The following is a 25,370-nucleotide window of genomic DNA, read 5'->3' on the forward strand; positions in this document are numbered from 1 at the left end:
GAAACTTATCTCCAGCAGCTTTTTGTTCTTGGTTCTTTGGCTCTAACGTCTTGTTCGATCCCGTTCAGACATCGTGGCTGCTCACTACAGCCCATGGGGTTTCCTCCCCCTGTCGCACGGAGAGTGCCAGCCTCTCTTCGAGGAGCTGCTCCTCCTGCTGCAGCCGCTGTCGCTCCTCCCCTTCGACCTGGACCTGCTCTTTGAGCCGCACCTCCTCCAGAAGGGGCAGGAGCACCTGCGCCGCAAGGAGCAGCTCTGCTCGGCGGGCCAGAGCGTGGACCAGACCAGCCGCTCCACCTTCCAGCTCATGATGGGCTGGAGCACCACGGTCAGGGAGATGGTGGAGCGGGAGAGGCCGCCGCTGAGGCGGGAGGGGACGTGGCCGAGGATGGAAGGGGCCCGGTCGAGGAGGGAGGTGCCTGGAGGGAGGTCGAGGAGGGAGGGGGCGACCAGCGAAAGCATGACGGATGTTCTTGACGGCAGAGGGACGGCGGTGAAAGTAGGGTTCACCCACACCTGGAAGGACAGAGCAGTGGAGGGGCAGAGGGTGAAGGGTGTGGGGCAGGAGAGCGGGGCGGAGGGCGGGGAGACGCAGGAGAAGGACAGAAGGAAGGACAAAGACAGGCAGGCAGGCTGGTGGTACCAGCTCATGCAGTCCTCTCAGATCTACATCGACCAGTCCAGCGAGGGCTCCAAGTTCGTGAAGACCGAGAAGAGGAAGAAGTCGTCGGAGAGACGGCAGGCCCAGGCCCCGCCCACCAGGGAGGGGGTGGTGGAGGGGGCCGAGTCCAGCCAGGAGGGCAGCAGCAGCTCCAGCGGGGACTCGGCCGGATCCAGAGGGAGGCCTTCGTGGATGGGAAGCCCCCCCGAGTCTGTCCTCAACCAGGACAAAGAGGCCCAGCCTCAGGAGGCAGCGGCGGCAGGAGCCCAGGCTGCAACCCAGGACGAGAGCCCCTCGCAGGGGCAGAACCTACGCTGGGGCAGACTCTTCGGATCCAGCGTGGGCTCCCCTGTGAGGACGGAGGCAGCGGAACAGAAGACTAAAGCTCCGAAGAGCAGGTATGACGAAATTGTGTCGGATATTAAAGTCTGGTTGTACGATATGAAACATACGCTCATCCATTTAAGTCAGGGGTGTCAAACATAAGGCCCGCGGACTAAAATTGACCTGCAAAATACCCACAATGCAACAGCTATGGGAGACATTTTTGGGGACATTTCCCTGTATTTTGCACCAGAAGATTGCGTTCAAATTGGCTTTTTGTTGAGATTGTAGCCATTTTCAGTAGTAATTGTTTGATTTTGTGACCATTTCAAATCTGCACTACAACAAACAAAAGTTTAAATTTAAAGGTTAAAGTCATTACCTTACCGGTCAGGCCCACTCGAGATGAGATTGGGCTGGGTTTGTGGGCTCTGAACTAAAATATGTTTGACACCCCTGAATTAATGCAAGAGCTTGAATTAATTGAAAATCATCCACTTGTTGCAATACTCAACAAGATAATCTCATTATTACCTGATGTTGTTTCAAAGAAGTGAAACTATATACTCCAAACTACATATATAGAAATTACATATGTTGACGGAAGTTCTGTATTTCAATTTAGTGCATTATAGATAGTTATTTCAACGGGTTTTCAGTGTAGAAATACAAGTTTTTTCTGAGTTACACACATTCCTGAAGCTGTAAATATGTGCAGAATTTTCTGACTCTGCAGCTGAAAAAGGTTTGAGTGTAGTTGTGTCCAGTGTTTCCACACACTGTGTCTCAGGCACTTTATTACAGCGACAAGAGTTCGAAGAATCCAGGAAGTTTATTTGGTTCTGAACTTTACATAACATGAGTTTCCATGCTGCGGTGTCCTTCTGGTTTGCAGGGCGCCGTCGGGGTGGCTGGGTTTGGATCGCTCCGTCCTCGACCTCGTGGCTCATGCCATCGGAGCGAACGGCGGGAGGAGGGAGGAGCTTCCTGCCTCATCCCCCCAGGGTCAAAGCACAGCTCAGACAGCGACGACACATTCGGCTCCGCCCACGCAGCAACCTGTCCAACAGTCCCCGTGGTGAGGAGGAGCGATGGCGTCCTGTTGCTCTATTTATTCAGGAAAAAGCTTCTAAAATGTCTTTACTGTCTACAACAGTCCAAATGTGTGACCTGAAGGTAGAGATACAATAGGTACTTAACAGTATTACAGTGGATAATCCACTGTTTTCACTTTCTACTTTGAAATAGTTCCACATCTTTGACATTTGAACCACTGTGTTGCTACTGATACAAACGAATGTCTGTGTACTCGTCGTTGTTAATGTTTATAACATATTATTCCACGTAATTTTCGCCATTTCTGCCGTTTCCATGTAAACATAGTCTCCACTTAAAAAGCATTACTGCTTTAGTAGTCCTAAAACAGCCTCACTCCACCACCTTGTGGTACACAGTGGTATTACAAGGTCATGCTGGGATGGTGAGCATGCGAACTTGAGCAGATAGTTTAGAGATATGTGCCGGCATTGAATTGAAAATCCAACGTTTTGAACTTTGAAATGAGCAGAAACCTGATTAACGACGGATATTAGCAGCTTCGTTCCGGGTCTCACCTCCTCTCTTTGTGCTCCGTTAGTGAAGTGCGAGCGCTGTGCCACCACATCGCCACCGAGCCGGGCCAGCTGAGCTTCAACAAGGGCGACATCCTGCAGGTTCTGAGCAAGGCCGACCCCGACTGGCTCCTCTGCTCCCTGGGCTCCACCCAGGGTCTGGTCCCCATCATCTACGTCACCCTCAACAGCATGGAGGACAGCCAGGACACCAGGGAATAGCCCAACAACACGGGTCAACAGTTTCAGCTGCTATGTATCTACCGGAAACTAAAAAAAAAAAAAAAAACTGCTTCTGTGGGGAAAGTCTTATCAAGGTGTACAGACTCATGCAAGGGAAGCATGTAGGCTCACATCCGCTTCAGAAGTACGTTCAGACACGTATGCATGCATACATCCCAAAAACCAAAAGATGGAACCCAAAGACTCGGAAACACTGGAGCGCGTGGTCGCCCCGTCTGCCCGTCATCCATCGCAGAAAAAACGAGGGGGGGGACAGAAGAGAGTCCTCGCCTTCACCGCGCCGAACAACACTCCGCTGTACCGTCTCTACCTTCACCGCGCTGCGTTCTGCGCCAGACCCAACGCTTCGATGTCCATCGTAGCTTCACTTAGTGCTGACTCAGCTTTTCACCAGTAGAAAAGGTCAAAGGTGGTTTGATAGGAACTTTCTGATCTGTGCAGAGGCGTGACTTGAACATCATTGTTGTGATGATTGGTGTCAATGAAGCGGTTTGTGTTCTTGGCTCATAAAGCTTTAGAAGAGCGGAAAATTCTTCTATTTCAGGTTGTGTTCACACTCTTCCAAAACAGATAAAAGCAGATGAATTAAAGGCAGACGACAGGAACATTTTGGACAGTTTTGTAGATGCCACAGCAGCACAGTGTTGTTAGCACAGGTCTCGTTTACATGAGAACCTTCCAAGTGAAACCACGTCCTTTGTGCATTTTCGTTTCAGAAAAGTTTTGCGTTTACACAGCAACATTTTGAAAAGGATGCCTGCTTCAGGTTAGTTTTACCCTACTGCTGATGTGTCGTTGCAATAGTAACTCTGCGTTTTGGAGTCGGAGCGTTTTTAGAAAAGTTGTGTTTTCTCCCCGTCACCACGGAAACGGAGCATTTTCAAAAACTCTCAACCTGGGAGCCGTTTTCAAAAAGTTTCGTTTTCAATGGTTCCACGCTGACATGTTAAACAACACTCCACAACACTACGAAAGGTTTCTCTTGAAAACGCTGTCGCGTAAACGAGGCCTGAAACCTTCGGGGTGTGAACACAATCTTATTTTCTTTAGACGATGGGAACAGTCGAGCCACGAAACGCACTTTAATTTGCATGTAACTTTTCTCAAATGCCCCCGTCCCTACTGTCCCGACTTCAAATCTGAGGAGTGGCGCTGCTGTACAGTCGACTTACTGGTACATACAAACTTGCAAATCCACACATTTATTTATTGAAGAGGAGGAGGAAGCGCGTGGAGTGCAGAAAGCAGATGGCGATGCGCCTCAGACTGGAGAATCCCTCCAAACTGTGGCTTCGACATTCAGCATTTAGATTTAAAAAAAAAAAAAAAAAAAAAGTGAAGAGACCTCATCTTTGCCTTAAAGTGCTTGAGGATAAAACAAAATTCACCCCGACGTCCGGCCGCTGAATGTGTCGCAGATGTTTGTAGAAGGGTGAAAGAGACGTTCAGGGATATTTTTGATGTTTAAAGGGAAACCCCGACACGGCTTTACGGGACATTAGTGTAGAAAATGTGGCCTTAGGTTGAAAAAGATTGAAGTAAGTGTATAAAGAAGCCTGATCTGAAGACCACACATGGTAAATTCTATGTACATGTATTAAATAAATGAATGCTTGTGTATTTTTTTGGGGGTGGAGAAAACTTACATAGGATATGATTTTTGCCATTGCCATTTAATTTTATTTTTTATTTTTAATCATTATTGTACAGGTTTTTTTTTAGTTCTAACATTTTGGCACCCTCGTCCGACTGTAAATATATTTAAATCCTTCCAGCACAGAGCTCTACGTATGAATGTTTATTAAAGACAAAGTGAGTATAAGCTTCGGCTCCTGCGAGCCTCGTGGTGGGTGGTTTGCTCTTCATCCACAGTAGCGATCGAAGCAGAGAGACGAGGAGGCCGGGGCGGCTTCGACGACGACGTCGTGCGGTTCAGGAAAGGAGTTTCTCTTCCATCGGTTTCCTCTCTGCCTCCTCATGTAAATACCTCCAGCATCACACTGCTCCTCTCTCTGTGTCCGGGCTATACGATGTGTACGTAACCACGTTATCCAACTACTATGGATGTTAAATAACAAAGTACTCATGTGACCACCGACCCACCGGCTCCTGTGTCTTCTTTTCGACTCAAACACTGAAGGAAAAACAAGAAGAATTCAGCTCTTTTGCAAATCCTGTAAATATTTTTCTTTGTAACTTCTGCATTTTTTCCCCCCCAATATAGCTAAAACAATATGTTTTTTAGAGTTTATCTAGGCCAGGGATGTCAAACATATTTTAGTTGAGGGGCCGGATACGGCCTAATTTCATCTGGAGCGTAAAATAGTGCCAAAATAACCTTTTAAATTTAAAGTTTAAAACTAAAACCAAACAATAACTACAAAAAATTACTGCAATGTCAACATAAAGTCAATGTTAATGATTATGGGAGATGATACAACAATGAACAATATATAAAGTTTACAACTTAAATGGCTTAAAAGAAAAGGTAGAAAATGTACATTTATAAATGGTTTAAAAAAAAGCTTCAAGTGTCAATGTATGAAATATCATAAATATAACTTTATAGTCAGGAAATGTCCATATATCTATATATATGTATGTACTGTATATTCCTTCACTTTTATTATACTTTAATTTCATCCACATGCAGAATAAAGCAAACGTAATCATTATAATGTTTATGATGGAGTATCATTTAAGGAAGATACACGTTTAATAATAAAATCACTGCCAGGGGCTTGCCACAGTAGAAAATATGTTATTGAAAATCTATACAATTATCATTTTAAAATCTTGATCTGCTCTGATGGTTCTTCGGTGGCTCTGCTCCCCAAAATGAATCGTAGACAATGAAGTTTAGAGTTCAGAGGGAACCTTTCTACCACCAGGTGGAGCCATAAGTTCATCTACTGCTTTTAAAAATATTCATGGTTATATAATAAGGTAACAACTTGAATCACCTGTAATCAATCTGTATTTTCTTTATTTGGGAATGACAATTGTGAATTATTTCAGACATTTAGATCATAACATAATGCGATTACAATATATACACAGTTGATGTAAAACTGGAACCACATCTATTACATACATCCACTGATCCCACACACCTGCACACAAACATTGAGCACCAGTAAAAAGAAATAAGAAGAAACTTATTTCATCCAACCACACATTTAAACTGTTAGAAATGAACAACATTCAACAATTGGCTAATAAGTAACTGACAAATCAACAGTGGAGGTGTGATTGCATTGATGTGTATGTGATGAATCCCCGGCTAGATCAGTTGGTAGAGCATGAGCCTCACGATCTCAGGGTAGAGGGTTCATGTCCCACGCCGGGTGCCACCTTCCCGTGGGCTCACAACCTGCAGGAAGGTTCTTAATCGGTGCCATGTGATCTAGGTGACAGTGCTCATACTACCACCCCCACGGCCCGGAAACGGATAAGCGGAAGAAAATGGATGGATGGATGGATGTGATGAAAGTAAAGATAACCAGTTAACTCTTACCTGTCCAGTCCCATCTGCCGAGAGAAGAAATTCTGATTCAATAATAAAATGCAAACTGAAAAATCTGTTGTAGATATAAAAGGCAGCTAAATCAACACTAAATGTTCCATATTGCAACTTTAAGTGTAAATTAAGTTTGTATAAGTTCAGTGATTCCAGTTTGAAATACCTTTGGTTGATTGGCGTGCACTGTTCAATTTGACATTGATTTTAAGCATGTCTAATATCTATATCTATCTATCTATCTATCTATCTATCTATCTATCTATCTATCTATCTATCTATCTATCTATATATAAAATAAAAAAGCTGCCTCACCTTTAATATTGGACTGAAGTTATTGAATATGAATGTATTTTTCTAATTTTTAAACAATATTGATATCATTAATTTTGATGATGGTGACAATGACACTACTACTACTACTACTAATAATAATAATCTACATCAGACATTTCTGGATTAAAACAGCTGATATATTGTCAGAGTTGTCAGATTCCCCACAACTTTCTGAAAACCCTCTTCCATCCACTCATTCAGTTTAAGCATGTGGGATGGATCTCAAGGAACGAGCCGGTACTTCTCCAGAATCATGACTCAGCCTTACTGATGCAGAATGTGTGGATTTCTTTATATTTCCTTCCGCAGAAATTCCAGTTTGCGAAAATGTATCCCGGGAATGATGTTACGTAAGTGCACAGGTTTTGTCATGTCAAACCGAACGTGCTCATATTTCAGTGTTGAGGAGGAAATCAAAGTTACAGAAATGAATGTAGGTAGAGCCACCTCAACATTTAGCAGACTGACACCATACTGACTTTAAAGGCATCTAGACCTAAGATAAAGGATTATATAGAAAGTCATCACACAGACCATAAACAACTGCAGGTTGAACCCGGGAGTTCATAGTAAAAATATTGTCAGTATGCCAATCAACATTAAAAACGATGGATTAAGACCTGAGCTGAGGTATCGTGAGGCCGCCATGACGCTAGCAATTTTGTTGCTATCAAACTAGCATTAGCAAAATGCAGCATTGATAAGAGAAGAGTTTGGGCTTTTTGGGGGGACATTTCACTATGTTTGGCACCAGAAAGCATTAAAACTGTATTGATGTTGGTATTGTAGTCATTTTTGGTACTACTTGTTCAGCTTGGCAAAAATATTGTGAAGTAGATCAATCAGTTGGCGCTCCAACCCAGATCTACTACGACGGATATGTGTATTTACCAGATCTTGTGTTCATCAGAGGGACTCAAGATACCTCTGAGTAACTTGTATCTCAAGGAAGGACACACAGCCTACCATGTTTTTCCGGGGGTCATTAAAATGATTCCAACTCAACTCCTTCTGGAACTCTGACTCCAAAGTATCTTTAAGTAACTTTTCTCAAATTCATTCCCAACAAAGAAAAGAGTATCATCAACGTATAACAATGACTTTATTGTCACTGTATGTGCAAAGTACAAAATTCTGAATCTTCAGCAAGGGTAAAAAAAACAACAACAACACACAGTTACAAAACACATTCACAAATTAAAACAACATTTAAATGTGATCGAAATGAGAGGAAAATTTATTCAGTTTGTTAGTTATTGGCAAATAAAGTATTGCAACCGCCTCAGAAATGAGTGATCTCAAATCAACAAAAGTCAACAAAGACACAAAGCTAAGATAGAAAAAGAGCTTGTTGAAGGAATTCCTTTAATCATTTTCATGTTTTTTTTTTTGGCATTGTTTGATGCTCTGGCTCGTTCCAGCAGAACTGAAGTTTTTACTCGCGCTTCACTCCAAAGCAGCGTCTTTCCTGTTGGAACACAAATATTCAAGATTCAAAGTTTATCGGTGAAACACAAATTTGAAAGATTCAGAACATCCATGAAGGGGAAGTGTCAAAATGTTGATTTATACAATTTTGAGAATTACAAAATACAGATTTTATCTCAATTTCAGCACAAAGTAAATGAAGCAAATTGGGCTCAACAATGTGCCGTTTCAAGGTTTCTAGTGGAGCGCAGGTACCTTATAGTCCACTTCCTTACAGCGTTTCTTCAGTTTGTCCACGTGGGTTATTACAGGTGAAACCCAGGGCTCCTTCAGGGGGACGCACAGCTTCCTGCCGTGTCTGGTCACCAGTCTGAATATAACCGCAGGACATTCAGGACATCAAACATCACATCAGCTCTCCATCCTCCCCGTGGCGGCTTGTGAACTTACATGGTGGCGTCGATGAGGCAGCCTTGTCCGGCGATCTGATGCCGGTAGTCCACCACGGGGATTTTATCCACGACTTTGTTTCTGACCCTCAGGCAGCAGTCGGATATTTGTGCACGGGCAACTGGAGGACGGAGAAGAGGAGATGAGATATAAAAACGCCTTTTAGCTTTGAGGTCTATCGTGAAATATTCGGCCATGTTTTAAATCCTTGTTGAGTGAAGTCAAGGTTTTCACACACCATCACCGAATGCCATGAAAGTTCTTTATAATGAATATTTGATATCAAAGCAATTCAAAGTAGTGACGACTCGAATGTGGAATGAAAACTGTGAATAAAAGAGCAATTTATATATATGTACTCCCAACGCTGTTATCATGTAGAAAACAGTCAAAAGGTTTCCAGTTTTAACTTGAAAATGTAAACCGGTTCCCATGATAGAATGACCTGGAAGCTGCCCGAGTCCAGTCCCTTTCATAAAGAAAGCAATCAAACCTCTTTACAACCTGCTTTTACAGGTAGCTTCACTCTTGAATGGCTGTTAAAGACAATCAGTCTCTGATTGGATTTTAAAAGCTCTCGTAAAACAGACATTTTATTTCTGCGGGGTGCAGGTTCCTTTGTGTCGGCGTTTGTGAGAGTGTAGACAACGGGGTGAGGCGAGCCGGGACTTTCCAGTTTGTTGAACTCAGGGAAAGGTGAAGAATAAGATATCATTGCTATTTAATTATTGCTTGAAAAGAAAAGTACCCTGAACCACTCCCACACATACTGGCCTGCCTCACCCGTTCACCCACCAACAACTTCACGTATTCACCAACCAGTGCTGCACCGTACTTCGCAAGTTTATCGACGTCGCCATGTGTCAATATAGCCGCCGATAAACTGGTTTTGCATGCTCTGCAAAGTCAAAGCGACAACATTTGAAAATGCAAAGAAAAGTGTGACTATTTGGAGAAGGTCTGAGAAATCAAGGTCATCTTATAATCAGGTTCTATGGCGGAAAAAAAGTTATGTGCTCTTCTTTGTCTGTTTTTTTAAAAATGTCAATAAATGTAATCTGGTGCCGTTTGTATTCCACAAAGAAGTAAAATTAAAAACTGGAGCAATACCTTCAGAAAAGCAGATTGAGTTACTTTATTCCAAGAAAATGTGCGATTTTACAAATGAAGATATCCTGTTTCTTTGATGGCGGGAACCTTTTTTTTTTTGTTACGGCTTGCAAATTTTTTTTGATCTATACCTTAATTACAGAGAGTATCAGGTTTTAATTATTTCAAAATTTCGGATCGGGCTACTGCAAATGTTTCAGGTGAAAGAGAAGCTGAAGAACCACAGGGAAGACGAGGAGTTTGGAGTCTATGAGGATGTCAGCGACCACTCACCCATGCAGCAGCAGCTGATGAGGACGATGCTGAGGAAGATCTTGGCGTCCATGTCTGCCCGGGGAGTGTTGATGGAGGCTGATCTGCTGCCGAGGATCTGTCATCCAGTCCTGAGCGAGGCTCTTTATATAATCCAAACACACAATGTCCTCTTTCACTTTTCATCTGGCTGGTCACTCCTCCTCCTTTCTGTGCATCCCCACCTCAACAACTCCTCTTTCAGCACCAAGAAATCCCCCCCCCCCCCCCCCCCCCCCCCCCCTCCCAGCGAACCTCTTCTGGTAAATCTCATAGAGAGATGAAGTTTTTCAGGTTTGAGTCACACTTCTCTTATCTGTAAACAAACACAAACGCGGCCAGTCAGTGACTTAATACTCAATCAATCATTAATTACTACACTTGATAGGTTTAGTATTTCAGCTGCCTGAAATAAGATCAAATTTAAATCTCACTTTTTTTTCTTTTCTTTCTTTTTTTTGGGTTATTGGTGACAGTTTCTTTTGCTCCATCAACCTGCACCGTTTCATCCAGTCAAATGACGTGGACAGTTGGAGGTGATCACAGCTCGACCATGCACTCATATGAGGAATCCACTCTCTGAGGAATCCACCATACATGCTTTTGGACGAGAGAAAAACCCATACATGCACAAGAAGAATATATAAACTCCCCACAGACTGTTGCCAAACTTGCTGAAATCATCAGTGAATCTGACGACTTTCCGGTTCGACTTTAAGGCTTTGTTGTTAAATCTGATGACCTCGTCGCTAAATCCGACAGCCTTCTCGCTGAGTTTGACAGCCCTCTGGCTTTCGCCTTAATATGATGAACGCTTCGCTAAATTTCTCTCTACACCTGATGACTCCCTCACTGGATTGGACAACTTTCTTGCCAAATCCAACGACTCCCTCACTAAATTGGATGACTTTCTTTCTAAATTGGATGAATTCCTCACTAAATATGACAAATGTCTTGCTCAATCTGACAACTTCCTCACTGAATCTGATGACTTCTTTGAGAAATTGGACCACATTCTCATTAAACCAGGCCACTTCCTAATTCCTCTTGAGGAGTTTTTTCTTTTATGAAAGGTAATTTTTACAGTTGTCGCAGTTGTTACTCCCTCTTGTGTTGACGCACCAACGCCTTCACCTCCATTAATGGGCCATTTATTGTGATGAAATACCAGTGATAATATGTCTGCAGGTCTGTTCCACAGCAACAAAGCTTCCACATAATTCTACAACAAGATAAAACTAGTAGATTTGGAAAACAACTACACTTCTAGCCTTAGCAAAGATTTAGCTAGGGACACTACCAATAACATTGAACAAGTTCATAATAACAAATCTAGTGATTAATGTGTTAACTGATTTTTAAAATTTTGCATTATTCTCTTAAATTGTCATTTTTAAGATTATATTGATTTAGCACTTCCTAGGTGTTAAGCTCACTACAAAAGGAATTTTATTATCATTTGTATTTATAAAAATTGTTTCTTGCACATTTGCATGAATGCACTGATTCCCCTTTAATGAAGCTGTGTAACATATGACGTCTGGGACTTGTTGTGAATGTCCCGGTTAAAACCTCCACTACACTCACTGCACTTTATTAGGTGCAAAGTCTCGTTTGTTGGACTTTCCAGGAGTGTGGGCAAACAATAACTATGTTTCAAGCTTATCAACAAATCTTACTTCTCTTCTTTATCGTGTAATTTATGTAAGCTGCCGCATTGCATTCCGCAAAGTGGTTATTTCTTTCCTGCATGAGTTTGGATGGATTTCAAATAAAGATTTAGACTTTTAAGGAAACCTGCTTTTCTTTTGTCTGCACCCTGGATTCTGGACAAAATGGAATAAGATCTCACTGCTACATACACTAAACCCATTATTATATTTAATGATATCATTATAATTGTGCTCAATGTTCATATGTTCTCATTTTTGATACCGTTACATTTATTTTGATTTTTTTCAGGACTGTAAGTTACACGTTTTAAAATTTTTGTCATGACATGTAACTTATATATTATATTGTTTTCGCTATTATATATCATATATATTATCAATAATAAAGGACGTTTTTTTGTGGTACGGTAGCAGCATTCTGTTGTCATACACTGACACCTAGTGGTCACAGATGGTAAGCACCAGAATATTTTTATATAAAAGTTGCTTTTTGAACTAAAACTATAAGAAAAAGTGCATCAGAAAACAGAAACAGAGCATCAGATCAGAAAGAGTTCAGAATGTGAGAGAAATCTGTGGAGATAATCAGAGAAACCGTTACCATGATCACAGTTTCAGACAACTTTAAAGTAATGTGTTGTTATAAATATTTAGCTTTTAACACTTTCTAAATGTAAAATAACATTAATATTATTGCAATGATAAGGTAAAAAAAAGAAATAATAATAACTGAATAAATGCATAAGAAAAGGGACTCGATGAGATTTGGTGTCAATTTGCAAGAAGAATTTTCAGCAGCTGACTTTTCTCTTCAAATAAACTTGAAGTGAGAACAAATACAGACATCACTTTACTCGACTTCCTTGTTGATTTACTTTGTTTATGCAAGACTCCTTTCTGGAAAATCACTGCTTATAGTGAAACAGATACCACCACGTGTGCAGGAGGACTTTCTCTTCCTGCAGAGAGGGAGGTTTACTGAACACACACTTCATGTGCACACAGCTTGTCCCGGGTATCGACGGGGCATTTACAAAAAATGGTTTCATTTTCTTGTAAGTCGCTGCGTGCATGTTTGTCTTATCTGCCTTTTGTGTTTACCCGACTGAACTTTCCCTGCTGAAGCAATTATACAGTCACATAAAAGACAGTTATTGGCTCCGCTGTGTCTTCTGAGGAGAATGGTGTTGGCAGGATTCCACACGGGAGAGCTGTGCACGGGAGATTGAATAAAGAGAAATCTATGACTTGATGTCTCTTTTCTGGACTGACAGGATTGATATGTTCTACCTTCCCCAAGTGGTGATTATAAGTTATTAGGACAGGTTTGTCTTGGATAACAGCCCTGTGAAGAAATCCACAGGCAATTTCTATAAATCACTGTAAATGCTTTGGTTTCTCTGTTGCATGAACCTCCCCACCCCTCAGAAGGTTCATGTTTAGGATGCATAACTCATCATTTATTGAATTTTGGATATTTTTCATGCATGACTATCTTGTCTTCTGTCTTCTTGTCCTTTTTGTCACTTTTGCGTCTAAAAAACACAAAAAATTGTGGTGAAAAAAACATTGCCTTGATGATGATCGCTGGTTATCTGAAATGTAGATAGACGGTACGGAGACATATACTTCAAAGATCCTTTATCAAAACGTTTGAACTGGTGCACACTGTGTGCGTACGGCAGCTTACACACACACACACAAGGCTATGAACATATATATATATATATATATATCTATATATAGATATAGATATATATATAGATATAGATATATAGATATATAGGGCTGTTTAAACATACGCCAATTAATCCATCATCATTATTAATCGGATTAAAAACTTCAACGCAATAGAAAAGTTTTATTAGGCAATATGTGTTCTTGTGGGAGTTTTTCTTGGGATGTGTGGTTTTTTAGTGACATATTCCCACAATTTATTGTAGGAAACTCCACAGGATGCTGCCGGACTTTGGAAAACCTGCTTGAACCCGATGTCACTGTCCCGTCACCAGAAGGTCAAACACGGTCGGAGAGACTTCCTGTTTATAAATGCCAAACATCAGAGAAAATGTCTGGACACATTCACTTTGACTCATCGGCATTTTGCAGCATTTCCTCTTTTCTCGACAACAGATATGTACAGAGACGATAAGTAAAAATACAGTTCATATGAGGAGGAAGTCGGAGCTTCAGGCTGGCCAATGCATCATTTTGCATGAGGATGTGAGTCGGGGGGGGGGGGGGGTCAAACAAAAGGCCTGTGGCCTGAAACCGGCTCCGCAAGAGGCTCTGATGTGGCTCTAAATGATAAGGGAAGTCATGATAAATACAGTAAAAGCTTTATTAAGATAAAAAGAATAAGTAAAATCTATAGTTTAGTGGAAGGCCCGTCAGCAGGAACATTTAGTAAACCTCTTCCCGAGGACTTCAGGGTTCATATTCTCCAAGTAAATCTGAGAAGTATTCAGGAGATCATTCAAAGCTTTTATCGACCAGACATGACATTTTGAAGTGGATCTTTTGACACACAGGCAGCCAGATCTATTCCTTCCACATCCCACTTAATGTGCTTTTTTTTCTGTATCACTAATCTGTCCATTATATGTGATTCATTCGCATCTTACAAATTGACTTCAGTGTTAGTTCAGCTTGAATTAGTCTGAATTAGAGGCTCTTTGCTCTGCTACACAATAAGTGTTATCTAATATCAGGTCGTATTCATGTTTTGGTCGAGCATTTCGTCTTTTAGAAACCTGTGAAATGTCAAGCGAGAAAAAATGGAGTCACATAGCGCATTTTAAGTTTTTATTTAAAAAAGCATGTATAATTTACAGTGAACTTACAAATCGTCATCACATTGTGTACAATTCATTAAAAAAAAAAAACACTTTGAAAACATTTTCATACCCAAATATAATACAACGATTAAAGGGACATCGTCCCAAGCAAGTAGGGGCGAGTCCATTTATTACAGCAACAGTTTTGAAAAGGAAGAACAGGCATGCAAGCTTAACCACAATCACACCACAGTCACACAACAGATGAGTAGAGACATGCACAGGAGTGCACACTCGGCCAACTTATGATGTCACTTCAAACATCACAAATCAAGAAGATCAGATCCTGCAGGGCTTTTATTTTTTACAGTGAATCTGAAACTGAGAGATGTCGGTTTTCCTCCTCTGTGCATCTGAAACAGCAGATTAATGAGTGATTAGCCAATGAAGACTCCAAGTTCAAACTCAATGGAGTCAATCAGGAACGCTTGACGTCTGCAGCCTATGACTTACCTTTTTGTTTCACTGTTTTCTCTGGTCCACGATGTTCAGGAGACTTCGCACCCAGTCGTTCTCGTCAGGATGCACCAGACACAGCTTCCTCCCAGTCTTCGTGATGATCCTGTGAGAGAAGAAAGCCAGAAGTTGAGATGTGGGAATGAAGCTGGGAGAACTTCTGGCAGGGGTGCATGTAAAAGTCGTGCATGTTTCATTTTCTTACACAGTGGCGCTGTTTGTACAACCGTCTCCAGCTTTCTGAAGCACGTAACTCTTCACGACCACTGGAGGAAGACGCCTGTCGGTGGTGCTCAGACAGCAGTCCTTCATCACCTCGCCTGCAAGGATGAAGAGACACAAGCACATCAGATTTGTGTGTCTCTCGAGATCAGGCCGAAGTGACTTTGCAAGCGTGCGTCTTACCTGTTGTGAAGCCAAAGCAGATGATGCCCAGCAGGAGCAGGGCTGCGACTCTGGAGGCCATGTCTTTGGTGAGGTCTGTGTTCTCGGCGGCGGTGCTTTCAGAGAGTCTCTTCAGGAGGAGCGAAGGCACTGCCGGGACGAGCTGAGCTGCAGGTGCTTTTATACAGGTGAGCAAGCGAAAGCAAAAGTGTGATTCCCTGGTCTTTGACGGGAATTGGGAGAAATTGGAAAGCACCCAAACTGGGAAATGCTGGCACACGCTCCATCAAATGAGTTTTTTTTATTTTTTTTATTTTGCCAACAAGTTTTCTCAAGTGGCTCTTCAGATTCTTCCCCGAGGCTAGGTAGTGTGCACGGCACGGCTCTTTACAGCTTCCAAAAAACATTATATCAAAAAAGAATATATGAAAACGAATGCACTTGGAAAGACGTGTCCACTTGAGGTGCAGCTTACGCGACGTCTTCAAATCAAAACACAAACTTCCATTGAGTCCCCCGGAATAACAATCGAACTTCATTACTGGTCAATACCAAATGTCCCCGTACTAATTACATTCCTATAGAGACCAACGGAAGTAGTTGGACCAACTTAATTGAATTGTTTCAATTGGTATCATCTAAATGAATCAAGTTCTTTGAAATGGATCTAATTCATTAACTTAATTCATCGAGATGAAACAGTTCAATTGGTCCAACCGTTTTCTTTTTTCAGTAGAATGTTTACAGCGCATGTGTGGGTGGTTTATCCGTTCAATCAAACTTTTGCAGCTGAGTAGAGACTTGTTATTTTTAACGTTTCGCTCTCACTCGATCTATGGACACTTTTTTAACATTTGTTGAGCTCTATGACGCTCTATGTATTGCTTCAGTTTCTCATTAACTGATGCCTCTGAGAAAACGGTTCTCGAGCAGTATTGTCGTGTAATCTGTACCTGCATGCATGTGAATATTTCCACATCTTATGGGCTTTTATGTTGTGACAGTGCGGTCTGAGGGTTTTCTCTGGTATGAACCACTTAGGCTTGAAGCTTTCACCCCTTTGAGTGTTCATGCATGTAAGTACCTGTGAGTGTGGCAATAGTACTTTTACCGCTCAACGCACTGCCGTCCTGCCAAGACTGATGCAACCGTTCAAACGACTTTGACACGGAAATGTGAGAATCAGCTTGTTTTACAAGAAATTATGTCTGTCAAATGCATTACCTGTTGACCAGTGTGAGCAGGTCTGTTTCTGCTCATTTTGAAGGTTTTAAAGATATTATATTATATTATACATATATATATATATATATATATATATATATATATATATATATATATATATATATATATATATATATATATATATATATATATATATATATATATATATATATATATATATATTCTTTTTTTTAAACAAAAAGCAAAGAAATGAGCAAGTTTAAAGACTTCATTTGAGGGATTCATTTAGTTTCATATTGGTCTCCGAGCTTGAGTAGATATTTCCTTCTTCTGTTAAATGCAATGCCACCTGCTGAAGGCCCAATAGTAAACATAATCCAACATCTGTTCCTTGTCCACCAACATCTCCCCTGATCCTCTGAATTATTTGATAATTTACATTACATTACATTTCAACTTTTAAAAACCTTTTTTATCTTAATTTTACATGTAATTTTTTGCAGATAGGGCAAACGCTGCCTTGCCTCTCTGAGCCCCCTACGCATTATGTTTTTAAGTGAAAATAGAAAATTTCTTTTGCGTTTTGGGGATCAGTTTACAAGACAACGGTGCTCAGAGCCACTGAGAATGCAAGTTTTTGAAAAAGGCTCCAAAGGTGGAACTTTTTCAAAACGCTCCAACTCCATCACCATGGAAACGGAGGGGAAAGCTTTTCTGAAATGCTACTGCGCATGAGCACTACGGCCATAGTAAGTAGTTCTTCTGTACATACGCAACAGGGACAGTATCAATAATTTCAGATTATCATGACTCCCAGTTCATGTTCTATAGGACTTGGTAGTTTTAAAGCTGAGAGTCTCTGTAATTCTGTTATTTCCATATACACGGACACCATTTTCAAAACGTTGCCTTGGAAACATGAAAGTTTTCTGAAACAAGAAGGCAAAAATTATGTGTTTTCCCCCAAAGCGTTGCGTAAACGGGCCTAAAACGCTCTTTTTATGTACACGCGTTACCGACCTTTTACCAATAAACCCTTAATGGAAACAATATGTTCACGAGGGTGTTTTATTTTTTCCCTTTTGTTCTGCAGGTCTCTTTGTGTTGAAAAAGAGTGTTTCCTTTTCTACCGTCTCCTCTGCTTCATCATGTGGAATTGTTGGTTTTTCTCTGTAAAAGTTCCTTGAAATGACTGTGTTCTGTTTAAGGCTGGAGAAATAAAACAGAATTTTGAATTGACTTAATTGATGTTCTACAAATTGTTCCAATGTCTTTGGAATTGGTAGCGTTTCATCCCATGATGTAATATAATTATGTAAATCTGCAGTGACGCCAACTTTCCTCAGCACTCATAGTATGAGATCTTCCGCTTTCACAAAGAAAAAGGCGCACAGAAATCTAAGCCCTCAAGACTTGCATCAAGTTGAAATGTTTCCACAGGTTGAAATACTTTTTGTACAGCTTTAGCTGGAAATTTGCATCCCTCCATGTTTCATGTTGTAAAATCAGGATTAAATTTCAAACTGAAATGTGACAGAAGATCATTTTAACAGCATGACGGGGCGTAGCTTCTACACTTCTGATATCGTGAACTCTCAGCCGCAGGCCGTGTTGTGTCAACATACAGCCCAAGAGAGTGTGAGCGAGGATTCTCTGTAAATGAGGCATGCAGACATGAAAAGTGAGCCTCATAGTCATAATGCATGAGTGTCTGGTCTGGAACACTTTCAACTATTCCAGTTTGAGCTTTTCATGTGCATCAGTTACCCATACCAAATAGTAATTTATGGGAGGATGTCTGATTTCTTAGTCATTGAAATATATCATTGCATGATTAATTGCGTGGCATTTAAAAACTTTTAGTTTGGCACATGAAAGGTTCACACGACTTGAGTTTTGCTTTTTAAGAATTCAAGAAATCAAGAAATATCTTGATGAAAAGCAATTATTTAATACGTTTTTCATTAGTTACTGTTGCTCTATGTCACTTTTACTTTGTCAGTGGTTTTAAGTATGACTGTATTTTCCAATTTTTTGAGTTCTGTAAATAAGTAAATAAAAACATATTTTTTAAGCCACTGTGAAATACAAATTTTGTGAGGTAAGAATAGTTAGCTCTGCTAGCCAAGGTGTTAGACACAACCAATAATGGAATGATTACAGCACCTTGCATGGCAGCAGCCTCCACTGGTGAGTGAATGTGTGTGTGATTGGGTGAATGTGATTAAAGTGCTTTAGGACTGCTCTTGCAGTTGAAAAATCGCTATATAAGTGAAGTCCATTTACCATTTAATAATGATAAAAAATATTATTGAATGGTATGTTGCTCAGGGCTGTACTAGATCTTTATATACAGACTGTAACTGTTGTTACAGCTCTCTGGTGTCATCTGGGACAGGCCAGCTCTACACTCTGGGGACCACTGCAGGAGAACATTATTGAGATTTCTTTTAACTGGATTTCAAAACATGTAATGAATATTAGTTTAACTATTTTTTTTATTATCATGGTTTCTTCTTTAAACTGACAAATTGCAACAAAGCTTTTCTATCTTTAGCCATCTATTGATAGATTCCAAAAAGATGTAAATCACTTGCAGGTTAAAACTGAATGAAAGTCTGCATGGAGCTGCAGTTGTTTACTGACCTGGATTTCATATATGCACAATAACCGTCAGGAAGTGCTGAAAGATGAAATCACCTGCATGTGAAAATACAAAAGGATAAAAGGGCACTTCATTTTCCATTGATGCAGGCTTTTGTGTTTTCACCGATCATGCCCCGAGGGAAAAAAACCTCGCCTCTTCTGACAGAGTCTCTAAGCTATTAGCACAGTTTTCACAGAAAGCAGACTGCATGAATGAGGGGTTGAGCACGCCTGAGGAATCATGTGATTTTCAGGAAGGCGCTGCATCGAGGTTATGATTTACTGTGAAACGTCGGCAGATAAAAGTAAACAAAGGAGCGACGGAGAGAAGAAAATTCTGCCGTGAAGTCTCAGGGGCCATTACCATTAGAAGCTGGAGCATTTATAGGGAAATCAAAACTCAGTTTAGAAGATTGTATATACTTTGATGTAAATGTTTTTTGAACAGTTGAAGAAATTACCTCAAAACAGCTCGCTGCCAAATTCAACGTTTTTTTCTGCTTTCCTTCTGGTTTTCTAACCATCCATACACTTTCTTTCGAGTTGGAGACTCTTAATTAACCCAACAACCATATCTTTGGTCAAAAGACTGCCCTTATCGCCTTGTGTAACTTTAAGAATGCACAAGAATGTGACCAGGTGCTTTCAAACTTTGCCTTTGTTAAAATGATGAAGATCTGCTGAGAACGGATGATCATCTACATATAGGGATGTCTTTTGGGGGGATATTGGTGATGTTGATACCATGAATGACTAAATGTTATAACATACTTCGTACAATGCAGAAAATGTAAAAACATCCATGTAGTCTTTAAAAACACAACTAGTTCAATCGTCCTTGATTGACTCCTCTGTGATTGGGCCTCCAGAGTCATCAATTTGCTGCTCCTTCAGCTTCTTTCAAACTACTTGGTAGACTTCCTCATTCTGACCCAGAACACAGAATTTAAAATTGAACCAGGTCAGCTGACAAGGCAACTAGCTGATAAAGCCACGAAACGTCTTCTAATACATGTCACCAAGCCCAGATGACCAGCTTCGATTTCTTCCAGATGCTCCCTACCCGGACAAATGACAATGTGCAGAGACAGAGTTTGAAACATGACATTTCGGAATATCCGCAACCTTCACTGCAATGCTCACAACATAATTTCCAGTGTTTTCAAAATTCTCTGAATAGCTGAATAGTTCCCCCTTTTTTTGTTTGTTTAGTTTCTGTATACTGAATACAAACCTTTGCAAAAATTTTGATCCAATTAGACATATTGCAAGGAAATGGACCTCAAACCTTTATGGAATGGGAAAATACAAGATGGTTAACAGGTTTTCAACCTTTTTTCCTTTAAGCCATGCAGAGTCTATCTGAGAAAGTCTGTGGAACCCCTTCCCAATCTCTGACTTGCCCAAACATTACATTGAAGACAACACTAATGGACACGTCCACTCTCAATATCATACAAAAACAAGATCCATCAAATAAAAGCAATTAAAGGCTTGCCAGGTCTCTTTTAAATTCTAAAAAATGCCTTTATTTGTTATTATAGTTTTCTTTGGCAGGTGCATATCTATTTTTGGCGATCTAAAAGCAAGCAAAGTCTTGGGCCCCCTATGTGTTCCCTAAATGGTTCCCAGACTCAACATAGAACATAGACTCTAGATAATAAAGGATTTTTTCCGTTTCTTTTTCACAGATAATCTAATTGACAAGCTTGTGATAGTTAAACAATATTGTAACACTTATTAAGCCGTGACAGATTAATTGTAATTAATCCATCGTGTATTGTGTTTGGTTGGCATTGATGCTTGATTGACAGCTAAACGTGACAACTCTGGCCATAACGACAGAGTGAAGAACTTAAGTTTTGTTTTCTGTCATCTTTTTACGGCGCCACACTCTTACAGTAATGTTCCTGTTCAGGCATGTTGAGGTTTTGAGGTGCTGCCAGTGGCATCTGGTATCGTTCTACAGAGCATTGTTGTCCCTTTTTTTTTTTTGTCAACACGTGGGACAAGTTTGTTTTTGGCTTGAGTCCATCAGGTCTTTTCGTTTAGTTTCAGGCTGACTTGAAAGTGTGGACAAGAACTAGGTTCAGTTTTCACCGAAAGAATGAAAACTTGCCCTGACCACAGAGCATGACACTTTAAAATTCCCAGTTTGAGTTTATAAATACTTCTAAACTGTAGAATTCTAGCTTTCTGGTTATAAGTGTGAAGAAATTGAAACAGACTGGTGGCATCATTGACTTCCATGTGGTTTGTACTCCATAATGGTTGGGCCAGTGATTGATATCCAGATAAGGCCAGAATCTAAATTATTAAATATGTAGACTTCATAAATACAACCGACTGTAGCCCCACAGTGCTACTATGTGATACACCCACCTGTGGTCACGCTTTATGGGTCAGTGTAAGACTATTCACTAAGAGGCCCGATTGAATGTGGAAGTATTTTTAAAATGTATAACATCACTGGTAAGGAAGACGCAACAAGCCGGAATACTCTGAAAAAACCCACAAACAGAAAAACCCAACCCAGACTTTAAACTCAGACATTCTCTCTATGAGGCAGGAGTACTGACGACCACACCACTACATGTGGCCCCTAAACTAGGTTTGGCATGCTTGCCCTACACAGTTATCAGGGCTTTATGGCTGAAGTATACACAAATTTGAATTACACTTCTCCTGGAAGATTGGAAATATCAACAATAGGAGTTCAAAATGTTCACTTCGACAGGAAATCAATTTTTTATCCCAGTTCCAGTCCCAGTTTGAACCAGTCAACAAGTTGGTCGGCCAACCAACCAGCCAACCAACCAGCCAGCCAACCAGCCAACCAGCCAGCCAGCCAGCCAACCAACCAACTAACCAAAGAAACCAGAAAAAGCAATTCCTTCTATGAACACAGATCTAATTTAGAAAAGTAAAATAAATCTCTAGATATGGAGAAAATCCATGATCCCATTCTATCATCTGACACATTACTTATTCTTGTATGTACCCGTCTGTCTTTGCTGAATAGCAAAATACTTTAAGAATTTCGAGCTACTAAATCCAGTGAAATATATCACACTAACGGTTGCAGTTTGGAAAAATATTAATGAAGACAACATTGTTGATTTCAACCAACAGCCCATGCACTGAAAAGACAGACATCTTACACCCGTAATGCTTTGGCATGGTTGATTTGTTGAGTAATACTCGTACTTAAAAAGCTTTTCAGTAACTCGAACCTACACTATATATTTTGCTGACAAACTTCAGCCCACTTATTAACTGACAAGCTGACTTGTCAGTTAAAACGTGGGCTGCGTTGTGAGAAAAAGCAACAAACAATAAGATTCAACTGACAGGAGCCAGTACTTCGTCAGGGATGGGCAGAAAAACGATCCACCTTTAAGTACAATGAAGGCAGAAAAAAAAACAAAAAAAACATAGATGTACGAGGAAATGGAATATCTTCACATCAGTGTCGATGGTATGACATGATGTCACTGTCACACTGTCACTGGCTGAGGTTACAGTGGTTTGAGGTTTGTATAATTCACAGGAAACCAAACCTCCCACATTGCAGCTTTGATTCAATCACTGGCAACTTTCCCGGTATAATGAGTGTAGTGTAACTGCTGTCATCTAGTGCCTCATATAGGATATTACAATATGCCCGGAGATTGAAATCTACTAACACAGTTCAACCCCGATTAGGATCCCAAAAAGATGTAGAATATCTCAGCTGACATATTTTCTTATCTCATCCATCTATTGATCCAATCACCCATCTATTGATTTTCAAAACCCTCGTATGTGTTGTTGGAGATGGAGCCAATCACGGCTGACATCAGGCTAAAGAGCAGACAACACACCTGACAGGTCACTGGCACATCACACAAACTATCAACCAATCAAGAGTGAACAATTAACCAAACATCAGGGTCTGCAACCTTTATGACCAACAGAGCTGTTTTTGCGATTTTCCACCAAGTTAAATTTGTCAGGAGCCGCAAATCTGAAATGATGATAAAACAAACAACCCCCCCCCCCCTGTTTTCCTGGCATTTAATCATTACAATTTAATAGTTAACAATTTAATAGTTAGCAATCTTTTTTTTGCTCCTGATTTTAAATTAAACAATTTTTCTTCTTTATCTCTGTGGATTTTTGCCATCTTAACCATTTTATACATCTTGAATATTTGAGGCATTTTAGCTATTAATAGCCACTGTGCTGAGCCACTTTTAGCCATATTAGTAATTCTAAGATTTTTTGGACCATTTTTTAAATTTTTATCTTTTTAGGCAGTTATTTATTTAAAAAAAAAATTTTGTAGTAGTTTTTGTTATTTTATCAGTTTTTTATAATTCTGGCGGCTTTAGCTGTTTTGTCTTCTTTCTCTGTTTTTAGCCAGGAGATTAGACTGTTTTTAAAAACAGTGTGGTTTGCAAAAACATGCTGGAGCTGAAGATCGTCCTGTTAGAGGCTGACATGTGTTCAGATGAAGGCAAATGACTAAAACGGTCATGCTTGAATTGTAAGAAGTAAATAAATCCTTCTATTTAAGTTCCAGAATAAAAAACTGGTATGTTGAAGAAGAAAAAAACGACATTAAACACAAGATGGAAGATCGAATTTGTCATCTATTTCACAAACTAAATCACGACTTTCATAAAGACCAGAACTAAAACCACATGCATGCACATCATATAAACTTAATAACTTTAAACTTCTTCTAAACTGCTTTATCCAACTTTTCATCATGGACACACACTGAACAGAAAGAAAAAAACAAAACAAAAAACAACAACAACAATAACAAAACAGGCAGGGGGGACATGCAAACTCCACACTCTGAAGCCTGGATTTGAACCAGGGATATTTTTTAACCATTAACATTAAATCTAAAAAAAGAAAGAACAAAAAAGAAAACTAAACAATTGAAAAAGAAAATGTGTGGAAAAAAAGCAACTACAACTACAAAAATAAAAACAAACAAATTTTTATCAGTTTTATCTGTGGAAGAAAATTATGGCCACTTAAAAAAACGTGTCTTTATTTTTTTTCTTTTCATTTTTTGAATAAAATCAGAATTCTGACTTTATTCTCAGAATTTAAAAAAGACACCTTTTAGGTAATAATAATTACTACAACAACAACAACAACAACAACAACAACACCAATAATAATAATAATAATAATTGGGAATCGAAAATTTTGAAAAATATATTTATGTTTTGTCAAACAACAAAAGTGAACAAACAAACAAACAAAAAAGTTAAATGCTAACAACAGATAAAAAGAATAATAAATACGTAACTAACTAACTAACTAATTTATTGCTGATTCATGAGAGAAGCATGGTAGTTGACAGCAGGCCGGAGACATGGCCCGGGGCTCTGAGTGCGTGTCCCGGTGTGTCCAGCAGGTGTCAGCCGGGCACCGGGGATGCGGGCCCGGCCTTGTGAGTTAGAGGATGCTGCTGGCTGGAGGAGACTCGGCGCTGGGACCTGGCTGCGGGACGACGTCGGCTCTGGAAAAATGGCCACCGGCAGACGGAAGGAGAGGGAGCGGTGAACACTTTGGGACTTGCGCATCGTTTCAGACATATGGATGAACACGGAGCGCCGCGCATAGATTTATTTGACACGTTGGAGGCTCCCCGTCCCGCTCCCGCCGAGGAATTTCGCCGTGAACGCCGCTCGCTGGTGAGTGAAGGACGGCGGAGACGCGGAGCGACCGGAGCGGCTAGTTAGCGGTAGCCGTTAGCATGCGCGTTAGCACGGAGGGGGAGGAATGTGCATCGCTTCGGGGTACTTCCACACTCCGTGACAGCCTGGAGGACAGTGCAAACACCGCTGTAGCCTGGTGACGCTGGGTAGAATCTGTGTTCCCCGCGGTATGTTTTTACACGGATGTGTGCGTTTAGCCTTGACGGCTGCGGCTCGGATGCGATCAGCTGGCGGCTGGCTAGCGGAGGCTGGGAGCTAGCGGGGCTGCTCCACTGACCGCAGCTCCGCCGCTGGCTCCCGGGGCAGCCGGAACCCGAAAACCCGCAGTCACTCCGGGTCATCTCTGCGGGAAAAACGCAGTGACAAGGGCGACGGCTCCAGGTTGAGGCTCGGGGCGGATTTAATGCGTGTTTTTAATGATGGGCTGATAGGCGACGCTGCAGTGTTTATCCAGTGACAGCGGCGGGTTGCTGGTGTTATTGTCGCAAACATG

At 40.7% G+C, this 25,370-nt stretch overlaps 3 protein-coding genes across 4 annotated transcripts in view; 1 reads left to right on the plus strand and 2 right to left on the minus strand.

Moving 5' to 3' along the window:
- rusc2 (RUN and SH3 domain containing 2) overlaps positions 1-4,190 on the plus strand; it is a 30,894-nt gene extending 26,704 nt beyond the window's left edge. For both annotated transcript variants that reach the window (XM_080467443.1, XM_080467444.1), the window contains 3 exons: positions 69-1,059; positions 1,881-2,063; positions 2,622-4,190. In XM_080467443.1, coding sequence (XP_080323569.1) covers positions 69-1,059; positions 1,881-2,063; positions 2,622-2,817 — 1,370 coding nt within the window. In that variant the 3' untranslated portion in view covers positions 2,818-4,190. The remainder of the gene's footprint in view (positions 1-68; positions 1,060-1,880; positions 2,064-2,621) is intronic.
- A 3,587-nt stretch (positions 4,191-7,777) lies between these two features.
- On the minus strand, positions 7,778-10,161 carry LOC308112546 (C-C motif chemokine 19-like). Its single transcript, XM_080468142.1, has 4 exons — positions 9,956-10,161; positions 8,573-8,693; positions 8,378-8,492; positions 7,778-8,162 (listed from the first exon to the last, which is right to left on the minus strand). The coding sequence occupies exons 1-4, from the start codon at positions 10,005-10,007 to the stop codon at positions 8,130-8,132; spliced, it is 321 nt and encodes a 106-aa protein (XP_080324268.1). The 5' UTR covers positions 10,008-10,161; the 3' UTR covers positions 7,778-8,129.
- A 4,275-nt stretch (positions 10,162-14,436) lies between these two features.
- LOC308112705 (regakine-1-like) lies at positions 14,437-15,571 on the minus strand. The gene is made up of 4 exons (XM_080468426.1): positions 15,345-15,571; positions 15,145-15,259; positions 14,937-15,045; positions 14,437-14,836 (listed from the first exon to the last, which is right to left on the minus strand). The coding sequence occupies exons 1-3, from the start codon at positions 15,403-15,405 to the stop codon at positions 14,946-14,948; spliced, it is 276 nt and encodes a 91-aa protein (XP_080324552.1). The 5' UTR covers positions 15,406-15,571; the 3' UTR covers positions 14,437-14,836; positions 14,937-14,945.
- Positions 15,572-25,370: the final 9,799 nt, after the last annotated feature.

The sequence above is a fragment of the Lipophrys pholis genome (genome assembly GCF_963383615.2).
Source record: "Lipophrys pholis genome assembly, chromosome: 7".
Lineage (NCBI taxonomy): Eukaryota > Metazoa > Chordata > Actinopteri > Blenniiformes > Blenniidae > Lipophrys > Lipophrys pholis.